The sequence below is a fragment of the Pleurodeles waltl genome, chromosome 4_1, assembly GCF_031143425.1.
Source record: "Pleurodeles waltl isolate 20211129_DDA chromosome 4_1, aPleWal1.hap1.20221129, whole genome shotgun sequence".
In the NCBI taxonomy this organism is placed as follows: domain Eukaryota; kingdom Metazoa; phylum Chordata; class Amphibia; order Caudata; family Salamandridae; genus Pleurodeles; species Pleurodeles waltl.
The window spans coordinates 287,349,614-287,371,742 of NC_090442.1; the positions used below are offsets into that span (position 1 = coordinate 287,349,614).

Here is a 22,129-nt window from a genome sequence, read left to right on the forward strand (position 1 = left end):
AACTGACAGTAGTCCACCCTTTAACAGCAAAGAATTGAAATAATTTCTAGAGCATCTGAAAATAAAGCATAAAAAGATCACACCCGTGTGGCCACAGGCCAATTGACCTGTTGAGCATTTTAAGAGTACTCTAAAGAAAGCAGTACAGCGTGCAGCTCTTGCAAAGCTCAGTCTAAAAACAGTACTGAACTCTCCTTTATGAGCCTATTGCTTGACACCCCACTCGATGACAGGTGAAAGTCCTGCGACTTCAATATACGGGAGAACAATGGCAAACGAGATACCCCAATGGACCACAGAAAGAAACAGTAATAAAAACATGATTCGTACTAGAGACTTGGTTCAAAAACAGAAAATGAAAATATATGCAGACAAGAGGCAACATACGAAAGACCTTTCATTCCGAAAAGGAGATTCAGACATCGCTCAACAGTTACAAAAAGAAAATCTGATGCTCCTTATGATGCTGAACCTTTTCAAGTAGTATCTACCAAAGGACACATAGTGACCGCCCAACCTCCTGGGAAGTCTCTTATCAGAGACTCTTCTCACTTCAGGCCTGTGTTTCATCGGTCTTCAACTCGAGATGGTGAAAGAAAGACTGACTCTGAAAACTAAATGACTGTTGCTAATTCTTTACCATCGTTGGTGTGAGAAAACAGGGCTGATTGCAGAGGCCCCATAACTTTTTGCCCCCATTTTCCTCTTTTTGCTGGTGTTTTCCTGACTTTGATGGTGCCCTGGGTACTGCTAGTCCCAGGGCCTGTGCTCTGTGTAAAATCAATATGCAAATTAGGCTAATTATAATTGGCTAAGTTAACCTACCTATAAGTCCCTAGTATATGGTAGGGCATGTAGGTTTAGGGACCACAGCATAGGTGGTGCACACCTAGGTGCACTGCTGAGGTGCCCAGTGTCATTTTAAAAGCAAGCCTGCCTTGCTGGCTGCTTTTAAATTAAAGTTATATGCAAATTCGACTTTGGAATTAAAGGTACTTCCAAAGTCTTAAACTACCTTATTTTTACATATAAGTCACCCCTAAGGTGTGCCCTATGTGCCCCTAGGGCTGGGTGCCATGTAACTATAAGCAGGGACTTTATAAAAATAGATTTATAAGCCCTGGTGAGGTAAAAACAGCCAAATTCGTTTTTCCCTCATTGAAGTAAATGGCCTTCATAGGCTAGAATGGGCAGACTTTATTTTAAATTTTAAAGTCTCCTTAAATGTTACATACCAAGAATTTGGTATCAAATTAATTGTTGTAATAAATCCCACAACTTCCAGTTGTTGGATTTAATAAAACTTGTTCAGGTAAAAAGTTTAGACTTTACCTAAAAAGTTGCCAATTTCAGCTCTGCATTGTTTTTGCTGCTGTGCTCTGATTGGCCAGCCTGCAGCAGCTTCTGCCAGGCTGCCTTGATGAGGTGTGAAGTGGCCTGGCTTCACACAAAGGAATGTGCTTGGGGGAGAGAATCTCCCCTCAGCAGATGGTGAGGCAGGAAGGGGGAGAGCTGCCAAACTGGTCTTCAAAGGCAGAGAAGGACATTTGGAGCACCCAGCAACACCCCCACATCCTGCAACCCCAGACAATTAGGTGCCCCCTTGATTAGATTAGGAGAGGGCAGGAGAGGGGTGTGTTTATGATTTTTAGCCACACCAGTGGGTGGGCTCAGCCAGATGTAACCTCCAAAAATCAGATTCATCCATGTTGGATTTTTAGAGACTGTTGCCTTCTGGGATGGATTTTTGACACACTTCCCAGGAAGTGGTCATCACAGGGGGGCGACCCTGTCCCTGATTGGAGAACCAGGGCCCCCCTGCTTTTCACCCAGGAGCAAGGATAAAACTGGCAGACCTGCACCCACACCTCAGATCCCCTCCAGAATTCAACAAGAAAGGAACTAAAGAAGAAGAAGGACTGCCCTGCTGGACCCCTGGCCTGCACCTGGAACCTGCACTCAGAAGGACTGCACCAGCTGCACACTTGGGCTTCACCACAAGAAGGACTTTGCCTGGCTTCAACTGGTTCAAGGAGGGACTCCCTGTTTGCTACAGGTGAAAAATTGCTAAACCAGAGTCCCCTGCACCAACTCCTGAAGAAAGCGACCAGCTGACCACTGTCCAGTGGCCAAAAAGGAGTTTGCGCCAGGTGCATTCTGGGAGTTGAAGTCCGCACCCCCCAAGGACCATCACAGAACTTCTGGACCCTTGGGGTGAGCTGTGGACCCCAAAAGAACCTTAAAAGAACATCTGGGTGAAGCCCCAGAAGTTTGGAAAAGATTTGAGAATTTTTGGAAAAAAGCTCCAGAGAGGGACCGACCCGCCGCGGAAATTCTAGCCGGCTTGCCTCAACCGCGACCCGGCCTGACTTCGTGGTTCGTCCCGGTAAAGAAAAACATCCAAAAAAGAGACTAAGTCCGAAGGTAAAAAGTTGACGGGACCTCCCAGCCATCGTATCCGAGAAGGGCTCCATGGACGTCGGATCAAGATCCAGGTTTACCCCGGTCGAAGGATTTTCATCTCGAAAAAACGACTAAGTCCGAAGGTAAAAGTCTCCACCGAGGAAACCCACATCGCGTATCCGGACAAGGGCTCCAGGAGGTCGGATTCAACTGGCAGGTTCGTCCCGGTGAAGAAAAACTTCAAAATAAAGACTAAGTCAGAAGGTAACTTTTTAACCGAGGCCTCCCGCGACCTGTAGCCGAGCAGGGCTCCATCGCGGTCGGCCTGAAAGTTTGACTTTGCCCCGGTCGAGGTGCAACCAGATGACCCGATTGGCGCTTTTTGTTTCTAAGCGCTAGAAAAGTAATAATTCTTTAAAAATTCATATCTCCGGTTCCCCTGAACCGATTTTAATCGTTTTTGTGTCATTTTAAAGATAAAAATATAAACTATTTTTATAAATTGGTTTTGGATTTTTAAACTGTTTCCTGTGTTTTATTTAATTACTGTTTTGTGATATTTGAATGCTTTACACTTTGTCTCCTAAGTTAAGCCTTGACGCTCGTTGCCAAGCTACCAAGGGTTGAGCTGGGATTAATTTACTGAGACCTAACTGTACCTATGTGGAGGTTAGTGGCTTGTTGCTAGGTGTAGGTACCTACCTGCCCTACCAATAACCCATTTTCCAACAGTTGGCAATCTCCAAAATTGAAGACAACCATTTAGAGCTTCCAGTAACCAGATCAAGTTGACAGATTGAAGCACCAAGAAGATTAATTGAGGAGATATAGGCCCTCATTCTGACCCTGGCGGTCTTTTCGCAAGACCGCCGAGTTACCGCCGCGGTGAAGACCGCCGACCGCGGCGGTATGCCGCTGTGCGCATTCTGACCGCTGGGAGCGTTCCGCCGGAAAACCGCCAGCAGCCACACTGGCGGTCGGCGGGAAAGTGGAGACTGGTCAACCTCCACCGCCACGCCAGCAGAACACCGCCCACAGAATTACGACCCACATTTCTGTGTGGCGGTCTTCTGTTGGCGGTCTTCTGTTGGTGGTCACCTCCCCATGGCTCCCGTCGCCTCCCGGAGGACCAACGCACAAGGTAAGTTGATCGTCCGTGAGGGGAGGGGGTGGGGGGGTGTTGTGTGATGTGGGCGTGCATGGGGGTGTGCGTGTGAGTGTGTAGAGGGGGTGTGTGAGTGCGTGTATGCGGGCGGGGGGTGCTGCTGTGTCTATGGGTAATGTGTGCTGTTCGGCAGGTGCGCATGTCTGCATGTATGTGTGCGGGTATGTGTCCCCGTTGTGTATGTGTGTGTAGGGGGTGTGTATATGTGCATGTTGGGGGTGTGTGCATGTCGGGGTGCATGTATGTGCATGTCGGGCTGGGGGTGGGGAGGGGGTTCGTACCACCTCTGGGGGGTGGCAGGGGGGTGGAGGGTGTGGGGGGAGGACTCGGGTGGGTAGTGGGGGGTGGGGGAGACCCCTATCAGTGCCAGGGAAGGAATTCCCTGGCCCCGATAGTGCTTACCGCCATGGTTCGCACGGCGGTTCCCGCCCGCAAGAAACCGCGGCGGTAGGCAGGGTCATAATACCCTTGGCGGTCTTGGGACGACCGCCGGGCCGGAGTGCGCAAACTCCAGCCCGGCGGTCATGACCGCCATGGCGGTCGGAGTGGAGAAGTGGCGGTCGGTCGCGGCGGGGACCGCCGCGGTCAGAATGCCATTTTTAATACCGCCGGTCTGTTCGCGGTCCGACCGCCGTCTCTCCGCCGACCGCCAGGGTCAGAATGAGGGCCATAATTGTACGTTTCTCTACATATGTAGATATTTGTGTCTGTTTCGTGATTTTCTAAAACAAATTGCTATTTTTCATTTAACAGAGGGGGGAATGTAATATCTTGCATGATTTAGAACATAACCTTTCTGGCTCCCAGAAGACTCTGTATCAATGTTATGTAATCGTTGGAATAATGTATGAAAGCTTGCTTTCGAATATGGGAGTTCACAGGCGCACGCAGAGGAATAAAGACACATGGTTTACAGCTCCATGGATGGCCTAGTCATTCAGCGGATACCAGGTGTGGGAAGGCACTACAAACAGAAGCCCATTTACTTACTGTTTCTCTAGCCAGTTTATCTTCTACGAGTGCCCCAAAGCACTGTGCCCCAAAGCACCCATTGCCTAATGTTATAACCTCTCCCTCTGTGGCCCTGATGCCACATGTCTCTACACTCCCTATTATCAGCTGCTCTTGTGTTGCCAGATCTGTATTGCTAAGAAAGGACAAACCCCTTACAAAAGAATCCCAAACCAAATCCAAGCACAATGCTGTACATAAGAAACCCCAAATGAGTCCACCCCTAAGAATCATCAAGAGCAGGATCATGAACGTTCAAGTAGCAATGTATTCTAATTTGTGAAGAAGACATGTATGTTAAAAATGTAATCATTCTATTTTGTGACATAACTTTAAAGATTCATATGCAAACATTCAAATACTCCCATACTGAAACACAAAACATTTGTGTTCCATAGCCTGAAACAGAAGTTTTATTTCTACATCCCGTATTTAAATTTTATACCAGCGTAAATGTATGAATATATTTTTTTTAAACTGGTTTTACTGCTATTATCTGTAGACAGTTTAGCTTAATACATACACTTACGTTTATACATTTGCACCTTTCAGCACCCCCATTACTAGTGGCCACCACCCTGCCATTTGTCTGGAATCCCTTTCAGTTCATATCCTGGCTAAACAAATACCTCCTTCACACTATGTAGCCATCTGCTGGTTAAATAGTACATAATCTCTGTAATTTAACCTGTGGCTGGATAAATAGTGTAGTTTCCGATATTTGGTGGATAAATGGCAGTGATTATGTACTGTTTTCAAACACATGGAAGTTGATAGGAGGAATGCTTGCTAATATGTCTAACCAGTGGCAATCACTGAAGAGCCCCATTCAGGACAAAAGTGGTCTTTGGTTGATTTTGTTCCAGTTCAGGAAGGACCTGTCATGGCAGTTGGAACTGGACTGTTCCTATTGGAGCAAGGTTAATACTCACTTGCATATGGCTGGGGCTAATCTGAAGCACTACCGTGAGCGTACCATGAACAATTACCAGTGGTTACAATTAGTGCAAGTATTCCTCCCATCACCTTTTATGTGTATTTTGTGCTCCCTTGCCAGGTGCTGGGTGAATAGCAGGTATTTTACAATATTTGGCCTTACAAGAGTTTTGATAGTGATCTCTCTATACATGGAAAAGGACTCCACAGCCAGCTGCTCATGCTGGAATTCTGGTATGCATTTTGAGAAGCTGGATACACTTGGGAATTCGTGCCAGGCTGGATAAGTTTTCTACGATCAGCCTGGCATTGCGGTTAGTGAACACTGCATGCCTTCTAGGCAGTCATTCCCATACCCTATGAGATATGGTTGCCTGAGTGCTGCAACAGGTCCCTGGAGGAGGCCCGGGCCATCCTCTTCCAACCAGTGAAAGATGGGAGGGACATAGTAAAGCTTAGCATTAGGTGTGGTTTGGATATGCCTGACTAGCTGGGCAGATCAGTTTTGATGATGGCGGCCTTATAGCGCCACATCTGGCTGAGAACATCTGGCTTTTTGAGGGATGTCCAGACCAACCTCATGGACATGCCCATCGACAGGACTTGTTTCTTTGGAGAGAAGGCAGATCCAGTGTTGGAACACTTCACGGACTTGTGGGCTCAGTGACACCTCGCCCCCAGTCTGACTTTTGTGGCTATGGAAGGGGTGTGCCACCACGCCAGCCACCATCCTGCGCAGGCTTCCCAAGCTGTGTGAGGGCATGGACGAGGTGCATTCTGACCCCATGGTTCTAATAGCCAGAAGTCATCCGCCACCAACCTCCCGGCAGCTGCAGCCTCTAAACCCACCTAGTCTGGTTCCTCAAGACCAAGGATGCCCAGTTGGAGGGAGAATCCAACATTGTCTCCTCCACTGGCAGTCCATAACATCGGACAAATGGTTCTTGCAGATCATTCCGAAGGGCTATTCCAGCCCCTTTCATTCTTTCCCTCCCTTAATACTGCCAACTCAAGAATGGCTGGCTGAGGATCATCTGTCTCTGCTCCAAGAGGAAGTTAAAGCTCTCTTGGCTAAGTGTGCTATAGAAAGGGAGCCAATCTCAGAAGTAGCCAGTGGTTGTTTCTCCTGCTACTTTCTGATTCCCAAAAAGAACAAGGGTCTTCATCCTATTCTTGATATGTGAACCGTAAATCTCTTCCTCAAAAAGGAGAATTTTAAGATGCTCACTTTGGCTCAGGTCTTGTCTGCACTAGACCAAGGAGACTGGCTGATAGCATTGGACTTGCAGGATGCATATTTTCACATCCCCATTTTACCTGCCCACAGGCGTTACCTGTGGTTCAAGGTAGGTCACAAGCCCTTCCAGTTCACTGTGCTCCCCTTTGGCCTTACCAGTGCCCATCGGGTGTTCACTAAGGTGATGACAGTGGTCCCAGCTCATCTGTGGAGATTAGGGGTTTCTGTCTTCCCCTACCTCAACGACTGGCTGTTGAAAGGGGCATCTCCCACCTTCAGACTATGGTGGTCCTCCAGCATTTGCTAGGATTCACTATAAACGTGCCGAAGTTACACCTGATCTCCTCTCAGATGCACCCTTTTATCAAAGCTGTTCTGGATACAGTTCAGTTTCGGGCTTATCCTCCTGAGTCCAGGATATTCAGGTTATGATACCAATGTTTCAGCCTCTATCCTGGATTCCGGTGAGAATGACTCCGAGGCTCCTGGGCCTCATGGCCTGCTGCATCCTGCTAGTGAATTACATCAGATAGCTTATGTGGGCTCTGCAGTGAAAGCTGAAGTTCCAGTGGGCACAGCATCAAGGGAATCTCTCTGACATTATTCAGATCTTGCAGGGAAATGCAAAGGACCTGCAGTGGTGGCTTACGAAACGCAATAGGGTCAAAGGCAGATTCCTCTACCTTCCCTAACCAGATCTGACAGTAGTGACAGATGCGTCACTCCTGGGATGGGGTGACCATCTGGGAGAGGTGACGATCAGAGGACTCTGGTCTCCAGTGGTATCCGGACTCCACATGAACTTCTTGGAGCTCTGTGTGATCTGGCTAGCATTTCTTCCCTCTGTCAAGGGGAAGTTAGTGCACGTGTTCAGACAAAACCACTGCCATGTGGTACTGCAACAAGCAGGGTGGGGTGGGGTTGTGGACCCTTTGTCAAGAGGCCCTGTTTCTCTGGACATGGCTAGAACAGTAGGGTATAACCCTGGTGGTTCAACACTTGACAGGTTCTCTGTACGTCAGGGCAGACAAATTCAATCATTGATGCCTAGCAGATCACAAGTGGTTTTTCCAGTGGGGAAAGCCTTAGTTAGGTCTCTTCAACGCTGAAGAGAATGTGCAATGTCCAAAGTTTTGCATGTTGGAGTTTCCAAGGCGGCTATCTCTCTCAGATGCTTTTCATCTTGTGTGGAGTTCAGGCCTACTGTACACTCTTCCACCCATACCACTTCTGCCCAGAGTTCTCGAGAAGATCAGGAATGACTGGGCCCAAGACATTCTCTTGGCTCCAGACTGGGTACGGAGAGTCAGGTATCACAAGCTTATGAGAAGGAGCATCAGTCCTCCAATCAGGCGGCCCGTTCGGGAGGATCTCCTGTCACAGCAGCAGGGGAGGGTTCTTTACCTGAACATGTCAACTCTCTGCCTCCTTGTGTGGCGATTGAGCGGCAACAGGATTGGACCTTCCTCCCAAAGTCTGTAAAGTTATCTTGGCAGCCGGGCGGCCCTCCACCAAAAAGGTATTTGCCTGCCGTTTGCAAAAAATGTGTAAAATATTGGACAGAAAAGTCTATTGACCCCTTTTCTGCCTCTCTTGCTGATATTCTTCTCTTCATTCTTACCCTTGCCCAGCAGGGCTCTGCTATGGGGACTCTTAACGGTAATCTCTCTATTCTGTCTGCCTTTCTGCAGCTGCCTTACCAACCCTCTTCATTTAAGTCCCCTATTATAAATAGGTTTCTCAAAGGGCTTGTACATATGTTTTCACATACCTCATGTGTGGTCTCTTTGAGCCACTACACAATTGTCCGCTCTGGCTGCTTACCATCAAGACAGCCTTCCTAATGGCATTAGCATTTACCCAGAGGGTGAGTGAGATGCAGGCTTTATCATCTAAGTCTCCCTATCTTACGGCGTTCCCTGACAGCAGTGCTTCAAATCCATGCCTCTTTGCTCCTAAAAGTGGTGACCCATTCCATTTGAGACAGTCTGTCACCCTGCCAACTTTTTACACTTCTCCACATCCCTCAAAAGAAGAGGTGAAAGTCCACCGCCGGGGCCCAAAAAGAGCTTTGTTGTTCTACCTTGACTCCACAAAAGAGTTCCTGGTGAAAGATCAACTCTTTGTGGGCTATGTAGGAGTTTTAAAAAATTGGGCAGTACAGAAATAGAACCATTTCGCTGTGGGTTGTTCTCTGTAGCAAGATCTGCTACTCCCTGGCTAAAAAGGAGACTCCTAAGGGCTTAAGGGCCCATTCCACCAGAGGAAAACCTGTGACCACAGTGTTAGCTCGTGAAGTTCCAGCCCTGGTCATCTGCTAGGCCGCAAGATTGGCTTCTCTGCATACATTTGACAGACACTACTGCCTGGACATTCAGGTCCACAAAAATGAGCATTTTGCCCATTCGGTCCTGCAGGACTTCTTAGACTAGGTAACTTTGTCCGCAGCCCACCCCAAAGGATGGTATGGCTTGGGTATCTACTCAAAGGTAGGGAATCTGCAACCAGAAGTCTCTATCAGATGAGCAAGTTACTTGCCTTCGGGAACCCATTATCTGGTAGAGATAATACCTAGCTGCAGATTCCTGACAGACTCAGCCATGCCTCCCCACTCTGTGGACAGATTTCTAGGTCTAGGTCTACTCACCTTTCAGGGCCCTAGTTTGGACACATGCTCATCAGGTCACTTCATGACTTTGCACTTCTGGCGTGGAGAGTCCTGAAAAGTAATTGACATCTGACATCTGCGCACCTGGATGACGCCTATATAACAAACCACAACTTCACTTCTGGCACCAATGATGCCACCACGTGGAACCGAATGAAGCCACCTGACGTCACGCAGGGGTACTGCTCACGCAAACGTTTCTGGATCCAGTCTGATGCCTGGGAAATTCAAAGGTAAGGAATCTGCAGCTAGATATTGTCTCTACCAGCTGATGCATTACAAAAGGTAAGTAACTTGTTCACTAAGCCTTGTGTCAGAGGAGAGATGCCTCAAGAAATATGTTCCCCTCTCCTAACTACAGTTGAAAATATAGTGCTTGAGCCAAACAGTGCTTACAAACGGATCAACATTTTTTAAATGTTACCAATAAACAAGCAGTCAGGCAACTTATGGCAAAGCTAATTTGGTTTATTTAAAGGATCACCGGGTGGAGCAATTATTGATGTAGTTGCAAAACCGAGCTGGGACATTAGAGTAATATCTAGTAGAAGCAGAGACAGCCCAGGAGAGTATATAGTTAAGAGTTTCATGGGAATGGATTTTCTGTGAAAGGTTTCATACAATTTAAGACAAGGTGCTCCTCAGAGTTCTGGGGATTCAGTTTACAGTTCTTATTGGTGATATATTGTAAGGTATAGAGTATGTGTTGGCGCCTTTCAGAAGGGTGAATGGTGATGATAGGTCCCAGCTGGTTCAATATATCTTTATATATCTTCAGGACCCCCACAAGAGGCTTAGAGTATACTGGTTCTGCAAGAGGAATGGTGATAGTAGTCTGTCAGGGAGACCAGATCCTCGGGGTCTGCGCACATTCCCAACATGTCCACCACAGGACAGCTCCAAAAACTCTGATAGAAATATCACAGAGCCTAAGAGAGTCCAAGTGGGGAAAAGTGGATTAGGATGGGAACAGCTGGGAAGGAGACCTGTAGGAAGCAAAAGGTTAAACAACACAATATCAAGATTTTATCACTTTGAGGTTCATAAAAACTCTCTGTTGAAATCTAGGGTTCAATGATACTCGGGACATGAAATAACACTCTGTTGAATCTAGAGTTCAATGATACTCGGAACATGAAATAACACTTAGACTGAAGAAACACGAATGGCCTAGAACTAGACTCTAACTAGGCCTCAAGAAATCTAGGTACCTGGAAAGGAATCAAGAATGGTTAATACAATGTTTCATATGGACTTTTCATGAGTTGTTACATACTGACTAGGAATATAAGAACCTTCTAGAATTATGTTTCAGAACATTTCCCTGGAAAACAATAGGAATTGTACTAAGGACTTAACATGCACATAGAATGTAACATCTTGAATTTAACACCTTTGCAGAAAATTCAAGGACCCTGGATAATTGTGTGCACTTCAGGAAACACTACACATCAAAGTTTTGATTGCCATGAAATGATCGCGCACACTGTACGCGATCTGAACACCAATGAATCGCGCACACTGCCGATTGCAACAAGTATATGCAAATGCCATGAAATTATCACGCACTCTGTAAGCGATCTGAACATCAAGGTTTAAATGCGGGAAATGAATCACGCACACTGCCGATTCCAACAAATATAAAAGCAAATGCCATAAAATGATCATGCACTCTGTAAGCGATCTGAACATCAAGGTTTAAATGCGGGAAATGAATCGCGCACAATGAATATCAAGAGTTAAATGCAAGGAACAAATCAGGTGCTTGCCGATTCGAATGCCACCATGCAAATGCCAAGAAATGTTCGCGCACAATGAATATCTAGAGTTCAATGCAAGGAATGAATCGCGCGCTTGCCGATTCGAATGCCACCATGCAAATGCCAAGAACTGGTTGCGCACAATGAATATCAAGAGTTAAATGCTAGGAATGAATCACGCGTCTTGCCGATTCGAATGCCACCATGCAAATGCCAAGAAATGGTTGCGCACAATGAATATCAAGAGGTAAAAGCAAGGAATGAATCGGACGTCTTGCCGATTCGAATGCCACCATGAAAATGCCAAGAAATGGTTGCGCACAATGAATATAAATGCAAGGAATGAATTGTGCGTCTTGCCGATTCGAATGCCACCATGTAAATGAATGAATTGCGTGTCTTGCTGATTCAAAAGCCAATATGCAAATGTCAAGAAATGGTCGCGCACACTGTTGCCGACCCGAATCTCAAAATTCAAATGACAAGAATGAATTGCGCGACTTGCCGATTCGAATACCAACATGTAAATGGCAGAAAACCACGAGCACATTCACACGCACAAGGAAAATCTGTCAACATGAAAGCTAGGCCCAAAAACTCGAATGCCTTTGAAAATGAAATGGGATCGGGAGCCCCTCCCGACCTCCGTCTTACTGCCCTGTTCAAGGATCACCAATACAATGAAGGGCAAGGCCTGGAAAGTCAAAATAGGCCACCGGAACAGGAGCTCAGGAAGTTGCTGCTGCTCTGCACGGGACCTCTGAATAGTGAGCACGTGGAGCTGGGCTGGCTTCCTTATATAGAGTCTGGCCCAGCCCACAAACCACACCCAGTCATGCTGCAGGGAAAGCTTCTAGAATGTCCTAGAAAGGGACCACACCCTGATACACTCTGTAAGTCTGCAGCAATACCTTGCAAATGAACATTATTTGCTAACATCATTAATAGTGGTTTCAAGGTAAAACTCTGCAATGCAAAAGGTTAACAAACTGCATATAAACACAATGCATGAATTATGCTCTTGCATAAAGACTGGATTTTTGCATTTTAGTCGCCCGTAGAGCGCGCACTGCCCTGATGTTGACAAGTCCTGAGGTCACCAGGGCTATGGGACAAAGTATCCCATTCTATAACTAAACAAAAGTATGTTTTTCTTGGTAAGCGTAGATTGCTCCTGTTCTTCAGTCTCAGCCCAGAAACTCTTGCAAAGAATAACCTACTTCTCTCCGCAACACTTAATTGTATTCTAAATTGTCTAGTATGAACAAAAGCAAAATAAGTACTGCTGTATGCATGTACAGCCCGCTAAGACATTCTTGAACTCAAGGTGATCTGTAGTTCATGGGAAAATGTGAAGGCAGGATGGATGCTGATGGCTCCTGTTGAAGAGGTAGACATGGGGATCAGGTGCCTCTTTGTGGTAAAGTTTGTTGAGTTTACAGATTTCTTTTGTCTGGTCTTCCTCTGATATGGATCTGTGGTGGATCACCCATGTGCTATTTTTCTGTGTTTTGTAAAGAGTTTATAGGATTTGTTTGTGAAAAGCCTTTGTAGAGCTTCCACTTATGAAGATGCTGCCCCTCTCCCCCAGCTTGTGTGAAGGTTATTATGAGCTTCCACACTCCCCACTGAGTTTATTGGTTTGTTAGGCATGGCTTCCCTGGAAAGCCTCTATCAGTTACACCAGATTCTAAATCCGGTAGCACTCTGATATAATGCAGGAAAGGTTGATAACAAAATTTGTTACCCACAGTTGCTACGTCTGAAAGGCCTTCCTGTCCAGCTTTATAGGACTCTCTGACAGCCTATCAGCTCTGCACTGCTTGGCTCTTTGACTGAAAGCAGACAGTACAGCTGCACAAGGGGTTGGTTAAGGATGGCAGGAAAGATTTTTTTTTCAAATTTGTGTCAGTGTTATACAGTTCCTATGACTGGAGGACTGTGTATCTGGTCAAAATAAACCTCAGAGAATAAGGGCTCGGACAGAAAATGTTGACACAATTTCTAGCTAGCTCAGTGCCCCATTGGATCCCCTTAAACACACCATGGTAACAGATGGGTTTCACAACCTCGAACAGGATTACTCAGATTCCCCAGGAAATTGTGAAAACATCTACCCTTTTGTTGTCACTCAGCATACCCACGATGAGGCACAAGAAAAATGCAAAAATGTTGTTTAGAGCATTTATTGCAACAATCTTATTCTTTCATAGAAAACATGAGCTGTAATTATTAGGCAAACGTGACAAAGCACGGTAACCAGAATTACAAAAATGGTGAAAAAGATAAACAGTTCAACCATGGTTATGTTATTGTGTTGGTACACTCCTATCTGCTACCACCTATCCTGTCGAGAGCATAGTGGGAGTACCCTCTGTCAGATCTATTGGGACAGCCCAACTCAGCATTCCTGGATAAGATGTACCAGGAAGCCGGTCTGGTGCAGTGCAAGCCTGTGCAGGGTAGAGGTCCAAATCAGGATCAGTCTCAGAGTCAGCCAAGCTGCATCTCAGGCACTGTGTGCTGCATTCCAGGATAATCCCACCAGAAGTGCTACTCTGTGGAATATGGTGCACAGGCAGTTTATAACACAAGCACTATTTGTGCCGCACTGTCAGACATGCGGACTTGATGCTATGGTATGACTGCAAATGCGGAACTGTTTCAAAGGACAATCAGAATACTTACAGCACCGCATTCCGTGTGCTCAGGCTTGAATGGAGTGTACAGACTACATGGCATCAATGCTTACAAGAAACAAGAAACCTATACAGTGATTTCTCAGTATGTTATTGCACAAGTGAAAATCATGTGAAAGGTTGCCAACAGAAAGAACATGCTAAGTTAAAATTTGCATTTAAAAATAAGCAGGCCCTAACATGTTTTACCACATCAGGGAGGAGAGGGTCATGTTATGTGTAGATCTCCCATTACTCCTCTGCTTCTGCAAAGATGTTGGAAGTAGGGGCAGATGATTTTGGGGTTCATACAGAACAAAAAATCACAGATGGATAATAAATGAATTGCAGGGGTGTTATTCCCCTCGGGTTCTGAGAGACATCATAGACAACTCAAGCTTCGCACTAATCTGTTTGACATCGCTCAGAACCCCCAGGTGAAAAGCATCCCGCAAATTCACTGTTACCCATCTATAATTCTACATATAAATAATCCGTACACCTAAAGGTTTAATCCCATCAAAGGATACGGTTGAGCATTATTAATGGAACCTATAATGTTGCACGACTTTAGTTTGTTGATAAATATCATACACTTTGAAACTATTTTAATGAATGCAAATTGTCTGCCAATTGTGTGTTTGTGATTAAGGAATTCATATGGTACCCATTGGCAAACGCCCTTTAACCGTTGTGTACCTGACTTCTCACGTTTTTGATACTACAGGACTTTAAATGGTGCTTCACAATTAACTGAGTTTCCTGACCTGAATGGTACTACAAGTCTTGAAAGTCTGTAAGTGTTAAATCGTTTTCATTTTCTTTAAAGAAAAAAACCCCGCATGCATTATATCAGGTAGCTGCATTCATTTCGAACATCAGTATTTGTCATTTGTATATTGAAAGTGCTAACAGGCTGTTTGTGTATTTCACTTTAAACAGGACATTAACTGGAGCTCAGATTGCGTCCGTCCCCAGCAGCGTCTGTGATCAGTTGCCTAATCTACAAGTGCTGTACGTTTCAAGTACCAAGGACAAGTAAATCACGCTATTTTAGGAAATGTACAAGACTATTCGGTTACAACGTAATGAAATTGTAAAATACACTTTGTAAAATCAAAGCACTGAAAATTATGTCTGATAAATGGGCGTGGTCCCATTTTGCATCCTTTACTTGTAATACAGATGTCTGAATAGGGATCGTATTTTCACGGCTTTCCAGCTTGTCAAGAACACAGAAATGTTTGTAGACTTTAAAGTGTATCAGTCATAGCCATGCAGCAAAATGTTTTAATGTGGCGACCCTGCACTTCTCAGGAGTATTCCTAGAGAACCAGACGATTGAGGTAGAGCTTCAATGCTTACTTAAGTAGTGAATTGATCGAGGAGCTCATTCAATGCACACTTAGGCCCTCATTACAACCTCGGCAGTCTTCTCAGAAGACCGCTGAGGCAGCGGGCGCCAGAATACTTCCAGTGCTGGCGGTACTTCTGGCTCCCTATTTCGACTTTTCCGCTGGGCCAGCGGAAAAGTCACATTAACATTGCTGCCGGCTCGGAATAGAGCCGGCGGCAATGCTGATGTGCAGGGGGTACAGTAGCACCCGTCGTGCATTTCACTGCCCGAAATTCGGGCAGTGAAATGCACAATTGGCTATGCCTGGGGGCCCCTGCACTGCCCATGCCAAGTGCATGGGCAGTGCAGGGGCCCCCAGGGTCACCCCAAGTCCCCCTTACCACCATCCTTTCCATGGTGGAAGCCTGGCGGTATAGTGGAGGGGCCGGCGGTATGGCCGTGGCTATTGCGCCACGGTCATAATAGCTGGCGGAACACCGCCAGCCTGTTGGCGGTGTTACCGCCAGCTTACCACCGGCCGCCAGGGTCGTAATGAGGCCCTAAGTGCCTTATTCTCATTTATCTATTTAATTTGACTAACTTTTATAAAATGTTTCATTCTCCCTTTTTGTTTAACTAAATTAGCTTTGTTTATTTATAAACCAATCAAACTATAAAAAGGTAAATATGTTTCATTTTCAAAAAGATTTACCTTAGTCAATTATATTATTATTCGACTGATTAAAGTCGTATACATATGAAAAATATTAAAAATCCACATTCAGAGTTTAAAACTAATACCTATAATCCTTCAGAAGACGTGTTCAATAGATAACTACAAGATAAAAAGCAAAGTAATACAAACAAGAAAATTCTGTGTGCAAAAATGAACAAGAGACACAGGTTTCCCACTGGAAAACAACGGCCCAACAAACTCTTTTAATACTTTATTATCTTCTTTTAAACAAAAAAAAACAGCAGTTTAAAAATCGGCTACAAGAACGCAAATTAATTTATTAGATAACATCTTTGAAAGTACCAAGGAAGGTATAGCTTGGGTGAAGTTTGTGCAAGATATTGTGTGCAAGCTAAATTAAAAAACAGAATAAAGTGTATGTTAACTGTTCAGAAAGATTTATCACAGGGACAAGGGAGGTGTTCATTAGTGACAAAATCCCTAGGAAAATCTAAACAATAGAGCACAATATCCAATCTAAAATGAACCAAGAACAATCTATAATAAATGACACAAAACTGAGATAGGGCTTCATATGCAAAACAGTTTTTACTAAACCATGAGTTTCTATTGAAGGCTTATAAATAGAGGGTCCTATAGCAGCTCCATCGACTATGTGCTCATTGATGTAAGAATATGGCACGAATTCAAAGTTCTTAGGATGGGCGAGCAATGTAACAGTGATCACTCACCTATTTTGGTGGAGTTACATAGATGGTTTTCCACAGTAACTAATAATCATTGTGATTGTGAGGCCATGACACCCATTGTGGTGTCTAACAATAAACGTGCTATAAAATGGGAATTTTTTCTAAATTCTAACATCTTAGTGGCCAAATTGCATAACTTAGTTTCTCCCAATAACCTACTTGCTATTACTTCTACGTGTAACCTAAATTTAATTATGGCAACTCATGTAGAATTGTTTTCCTCTCTAAAAGATCTTTGTGTTAGAACCAGTAAGGGAAGGCTGAAGTTGAGTGGAGGCAATTGTAAATTGTTTAATAAAGCATGTAGGAAGGCCAAGGGTAGTCTGTTGGATGCAATACGCTCAAAAGATAAAGAAAGGATCATTTTTGCAAGGTGTGAGTATACTAATGCAATAAAGACCAGTAAGAACAATTGGGAAGAGTCAACCTGGCATGAATTATTATTAGCAGCCAAACAAAATAACTCTAAGGGGTTTTGGTTATTGATTGCTAACGAAGTTGGAAATGTAAACTCCAAACCTGATTGCCATATCCCCCCGATGTTTGGGTACATTACTTAACTGCCCTTTTTAAACAGGAGTGTGTTTCTCCTCCAAGTTTAGAGAGCAAGCCTAAAATTGTCTGGTCCAGTGACAATATGCCTATTGCGTTTACTCTAGTAGAGACAGTGTCGGCTATTAGAGCGCAAAAATCGGGTAAGGCGCCTGGCCTAGATGGAATTCCATCGGATCTGTATAAGTCTGATTTAACTTTTTGGGACTATATAAAAATAGCGTGTCAAATGCTGTTGCAAAGGGTTGCACTCCCCCCACTGTTGGAAGGGTGCAATAATCGTTCCTATTCACAAAAAAGGGGAAAGATTGTCCCCGGAAAATTATAGATCTATTAGTCTCTTAGACAGTTTGCAAAAAATGTTTTCCTATCAAGTCTTAGGTAGACTTCAGGATTGGTTGGAGGACAATGACACTCTATCCCACCTTCAGGCTGGTTTTAGACATCAGACTAGTACAGTAGGCCAGGTCTTCTGCTTCCTTTCAATTAAATGGAAAACTGTTGACCTGGACGCTGGAAGACTTTTTGTCGCTTTTGTGGACCTCAAGTCTGCCTTTGACTTGGTCCCACAAGATCAATTATGGGAGATACTGGGTAGGGATGGTATTCCGTGCCCTTTGATTAACCTGATCCAGGAATTACATTCTGAAAGTTTTGCCAGAATAAGGTGGGATATGAATGGTGAATTGACAGGGGAAATTCCACTACAGAAGTGGGTGAGACAGGGATGTGTGCTGGCTCCTACACTTTTTTTACTTTTTATAAATGCTTGCATCCCCTATCTCTACGACTGTGAAACTGATGCTCCTAAACTGAATGGTGTAAAGACCCCATAACTTTTATTTGGGGATGATACCCTTCTTCTCTTGCAAACTGCTAACGGCCTTAACAGACTCCTCGAAAGATTTTCGGGGTTTTGTGGGGACTTTGGCATACAAATAAATGCCACCAAAACCAAATTCATGGTAGTTGGTGACCGTAAATGTAGAGTGAAGAAAGGGATATCATTGGAAGGTAATGTTCTAGAAAGAGTTTTAGACTTTGTCTGTCTGGGAATCAAGTTGGAGGATACACATAAGTGGGAAGCTGAATCGCTAAAAAGTATTATGTCTTTAAAAAACAAAGCAGGAGGCATCCTGAGATTCGGTGGTAGATCTCCTAGATTTTCTATTTCACCAGCAATGGAGATGTATAAAAGCCAAGTTAGGGGAGGTGTACTTTATGGTGCTGAATTGTGGGGTTATGGTAATTTAGTGGATTTAGAGTGACCAAAGAACTTCTTTCTTAAGGTTTTGTTAAAGATCTCATCTACCTCCCCCACACTTCCTATCCGAATGGATTTGAACTTATACTCTATCGCTGATATAGCCACCTTGAGACCATTGCATTACTGGATAAGATTATGGTCAATAGACGTTTCGTTTTAGAGCCGTACAAAACATGGTTACGAGCGGTGTTAGCCTCCCCATACCATGAAAAAATTCCTTGGTGTAGATATGTGAAAAAGGCCTTTAATACTTTGGGGTTATGATCTTTCTGGATAGATCCCCTTCATCTTCCAAAGAACGCTACTCAAATTTGAAAGGAAACATATTGGATGAATTGGACAGTCGCACAGCTGGCATCAGTCTCGCCCTTCAGTTTAACTGATAGCTTTTTATTAACTAAATGTCATTATGAATTTGAGCGTATCTTGATATGATTTCGGTATCTTATGCATGTGCACTTTACATTAGGTTTAGAATTGGTTCTTCACCACTTTGTGATTTTACCTCGAGATAGAAGCAGTCTGAGGCAAGTGTAGAACTATGCCCGATGGGCTGTTTGACTGTAGAGAACAATTCTCACACTTTATTTCACTGCCTGGAGTGTATTAGGCAGAGGGTGCACTGGATTAGGCCTCTTTGCAAAGCCTTGGGTATTAGAGATCGGCACCTGGCCCTCAGGATTTGTAGTACAAATCCACACGGGATTGTAGCATGTGCATTGGCAAAATTTTTAGAGGCAGTATGGCATCATAGAACTAAATCTCTGATTTCTAAAGTATACATTTTACCACATCGCTCATATTAGTGTAAGTAAAACTATTGTGAGAAACTTTATATTTTTTACCTTGTGAAATGTTATTTATATGCTGTAGATGGAATATTTCCCTATTCTCTCTTTTTTTTAGAATTCCATTTTATATTGAGATTTTTTTATTGAACTTTGTATGTTAAATGTGTTGAAAGGGCATTGTTTTCCCGAAATAAAGCTGAATTAACTTGACTTGAAGGCTTAGAAAGTTCTCTGCCCTATCTCCTAGCTTGTTTTAGGGAGTAAAAAAGTAGATTTGTCCCAATGCCTGTCACATTTGACAGTAGCGTCAGGACTAGTGAATAACTACGGTCTGCCCACCTTATGAAATATCTTTTCAATATAGTTGAGCCAAGGAATATTTAAGCCTCCCCCTAAGAACAGACTGTCAGAGATCAAAGCTCTTTTGAAGTGCGTTTTTTGCTGAACACGAATTGAGATCCAAAGAAAAATAGGTAGTAGTTTAGTTATATCCTTTAAATAGTTAATCGAGTTCCTGTTGCAAATACAAAACATGTTACGGGTGAGTCTAGTAGGCACCTGCAATATTTATTTTCCTCAATTTGTAGATTAGTCATGTTAACTATACCTCAAATGCTGGCCCCATAGGTGGCAATCAGAATACATCTGCTTTTGTAAATATCTAACATTGGTTTCTTCGGATTGGATCTCAGTTAAATTGCCAAACTGAAATCAGCACCCAATTTGACAAATTGCTCTCTCCAAAAACACAGACAATTTTGCCTTTTTACCGAGCAATGAAAAGGGCCCCCTGGATAATTGAACCGTATTGATTATTGTGTTCTTGATCTTTATTTGTCTCATTTTAGTAGGCTTGGGGCCAATCACTATAGGAAAAACGTTTTTAGAATTCGTGTTGAGAGTCATTTGCATATAAAAAGGCTTGGATAGAATGAGAGTTGATTTTTGGCAGATCCTGGCCTTGGTACACAAAATGTTGTTCCGGATTATTAATATAAAGAATAAGTAGAAAAGGGGTGAGGATACAAACTTGAAAGCCAACACAACTTAACAGAAAGGGGTCCGTGCATTCCCTTACAGCCCCCTATCTGACCCTGAAGGAAAGGTTAGTATGTAGCTGATTTGGGAAGTTGACTGGCTCAAGGTCAATGCCCAGGGAAAGCATTAAAGACAACAGTGTGTACCTTTTCACACATCAAAAGCCGAGCTCACGTCCATAACAGTCCATTAAATGCCCCCCATTTAACAGTTACACATTTATTGTTTACAGGATGAAGATTAAGGCCCTGTTTAGTTGTTCCAAGGCCCGGTCGAAAAAAACGAATTGAAAATCAGATAGAATTTTATTATCTTCTGCGTACTGTGTTCTATCCATTAGGGCGGCTGTTCTTAACCTTTTGACTTCTGTGGACCCCCACATAATCATTACTGGATCTCAGGGACCCCCTGAATCATTATTGGAATCTGGGGACCCCAACTGAGTGATTCTTGGAAGCTGAGGACCCCGACCTAAGTATTTTCAATGATTTGAACCTCAAAACAATGCACAAGAAATACAAAAACTGCATTCATCAAGCAAGTACACAAATGTTGAAATATTTTATTTAGTTCACAAACAAATACAAAAAATCAAAATCATACTATATTCTTTATAGTGCACTTGCACTGCTCCCACTCATCAATCTGAGGATACTTAATTTCTATCCTCCAATTTCACATTTCTTTACATTTACAGAATGTTCTGAAATTTTCAACTGTACATTTTACTTCTTTATTCATATACACTTTATTAATCGGTTAATATTATTTAATTTTCTATGGAGTCACGGACCCTCTAAGTAGGCTTCATCGACCCTTAGGGGTCCCAGGCTACAGGTTAAGAAACCCTCCATTAGGACATGTCCAGCAACTTTTACAGCAGAGTCTATCAGTAAAATAGACCAATAGCATCTAAGGCAGGCTTCCTAGATAAGTAGCTCATGGTAGCTCTGCAGTGTGCAGCCCAGCCTACTAAATTTGAAGCTTTGACTTGATCGAATATGTGTACCAAAATTGAAAAGTGTGTTTTTCAGAACTCATAAACTGATGTTTCAAAAAATTATTGAAGTTCGAAAATATCTATAAAGGCAATTTTGCAGTAATAAATCATGTGGCGTTGGGGGACATTTATTTCTAATGTTATTACATTGGCATTGCAGTTATGTTATGTTTTGCGTATGTAAAGGTATTCCAAATTGACAAAGTGTTGGGGGAGGCTTATTACTAATATTATCACCTCAGTGCCCAGGGCATTGTAGCTATGGCTGTAATGTATTAACCGGGTAAAGGCAGTGCAAATTGATAAATCCTTCTTTATATTACTGCTGGCAACCATGACTTATGCACTGCATAGGGTGGCCACTAGTATAATTTTGTCTGATGTAGTCACTATTATAACATTAATAATATTAGCAGCTTGGGATGATTTTCATTGAACAAAAGGTCCTCTTATTACAGAAAAGGTTGGGGTCTTCTGATCTACAGTCAACTTAATTCCCTTTTTAAACAAACAGAACTAATATAGAATTGCACCAGGATGATGTAAGAGATGAACTAATGCCCCTAAGAACAAAGGAGAAATTCCTTGACCATAAATTTAAGTGTTGAAGAGGACGGAAGATTGCTTAAAATATCAGAGACCAACACTTCAGGGGGGTCTTCACATATATTAGTAAAATCGATTAGGTGTACATCTGGCTGAATTAACTCCTCAGCAGAGGGCTTAGTATTTTTGCCAAGAAAAGGAGAGTTAGTGATCTTACAAAAGGCACAGTTGTCTTTCAAAGTACAGATTTTTCATAAATTCTCCCAGTCCTCCTCTCATAATCTCCTATTGGTCA

General features: G+C 43.6%; 1 protein-coding gene across 3 annotated transcripts in view; it reads left to right on the forward strand.

The window, feature by feature from the left end:
- LGR5 (leucine rich repeat containing G protein-coupled receptor 5) overlaps positions 1–22,129 on the forward strand; it is a 1,160,674-nt gene that overhangs the window by 689,257 nt on the left and 449,288 nt on the right. For all 3 annotated transcript variants that reach the window (XM_069228343.1, XM_069228341.1, XM_069228342.1), the window contains 2 exons: positions 14,586–14,654; positions 14,801–14,872. In XM_069228343.1, the coding sequence (XP_069084444.1) occupies positions 14,586–14,654; positions 14,801–14,872 (141 nt within the window). The remainder of the gene's footprint in view (positions 1–14,585; positions 14,655–14,800; positions 14,873–22,129) is intronic.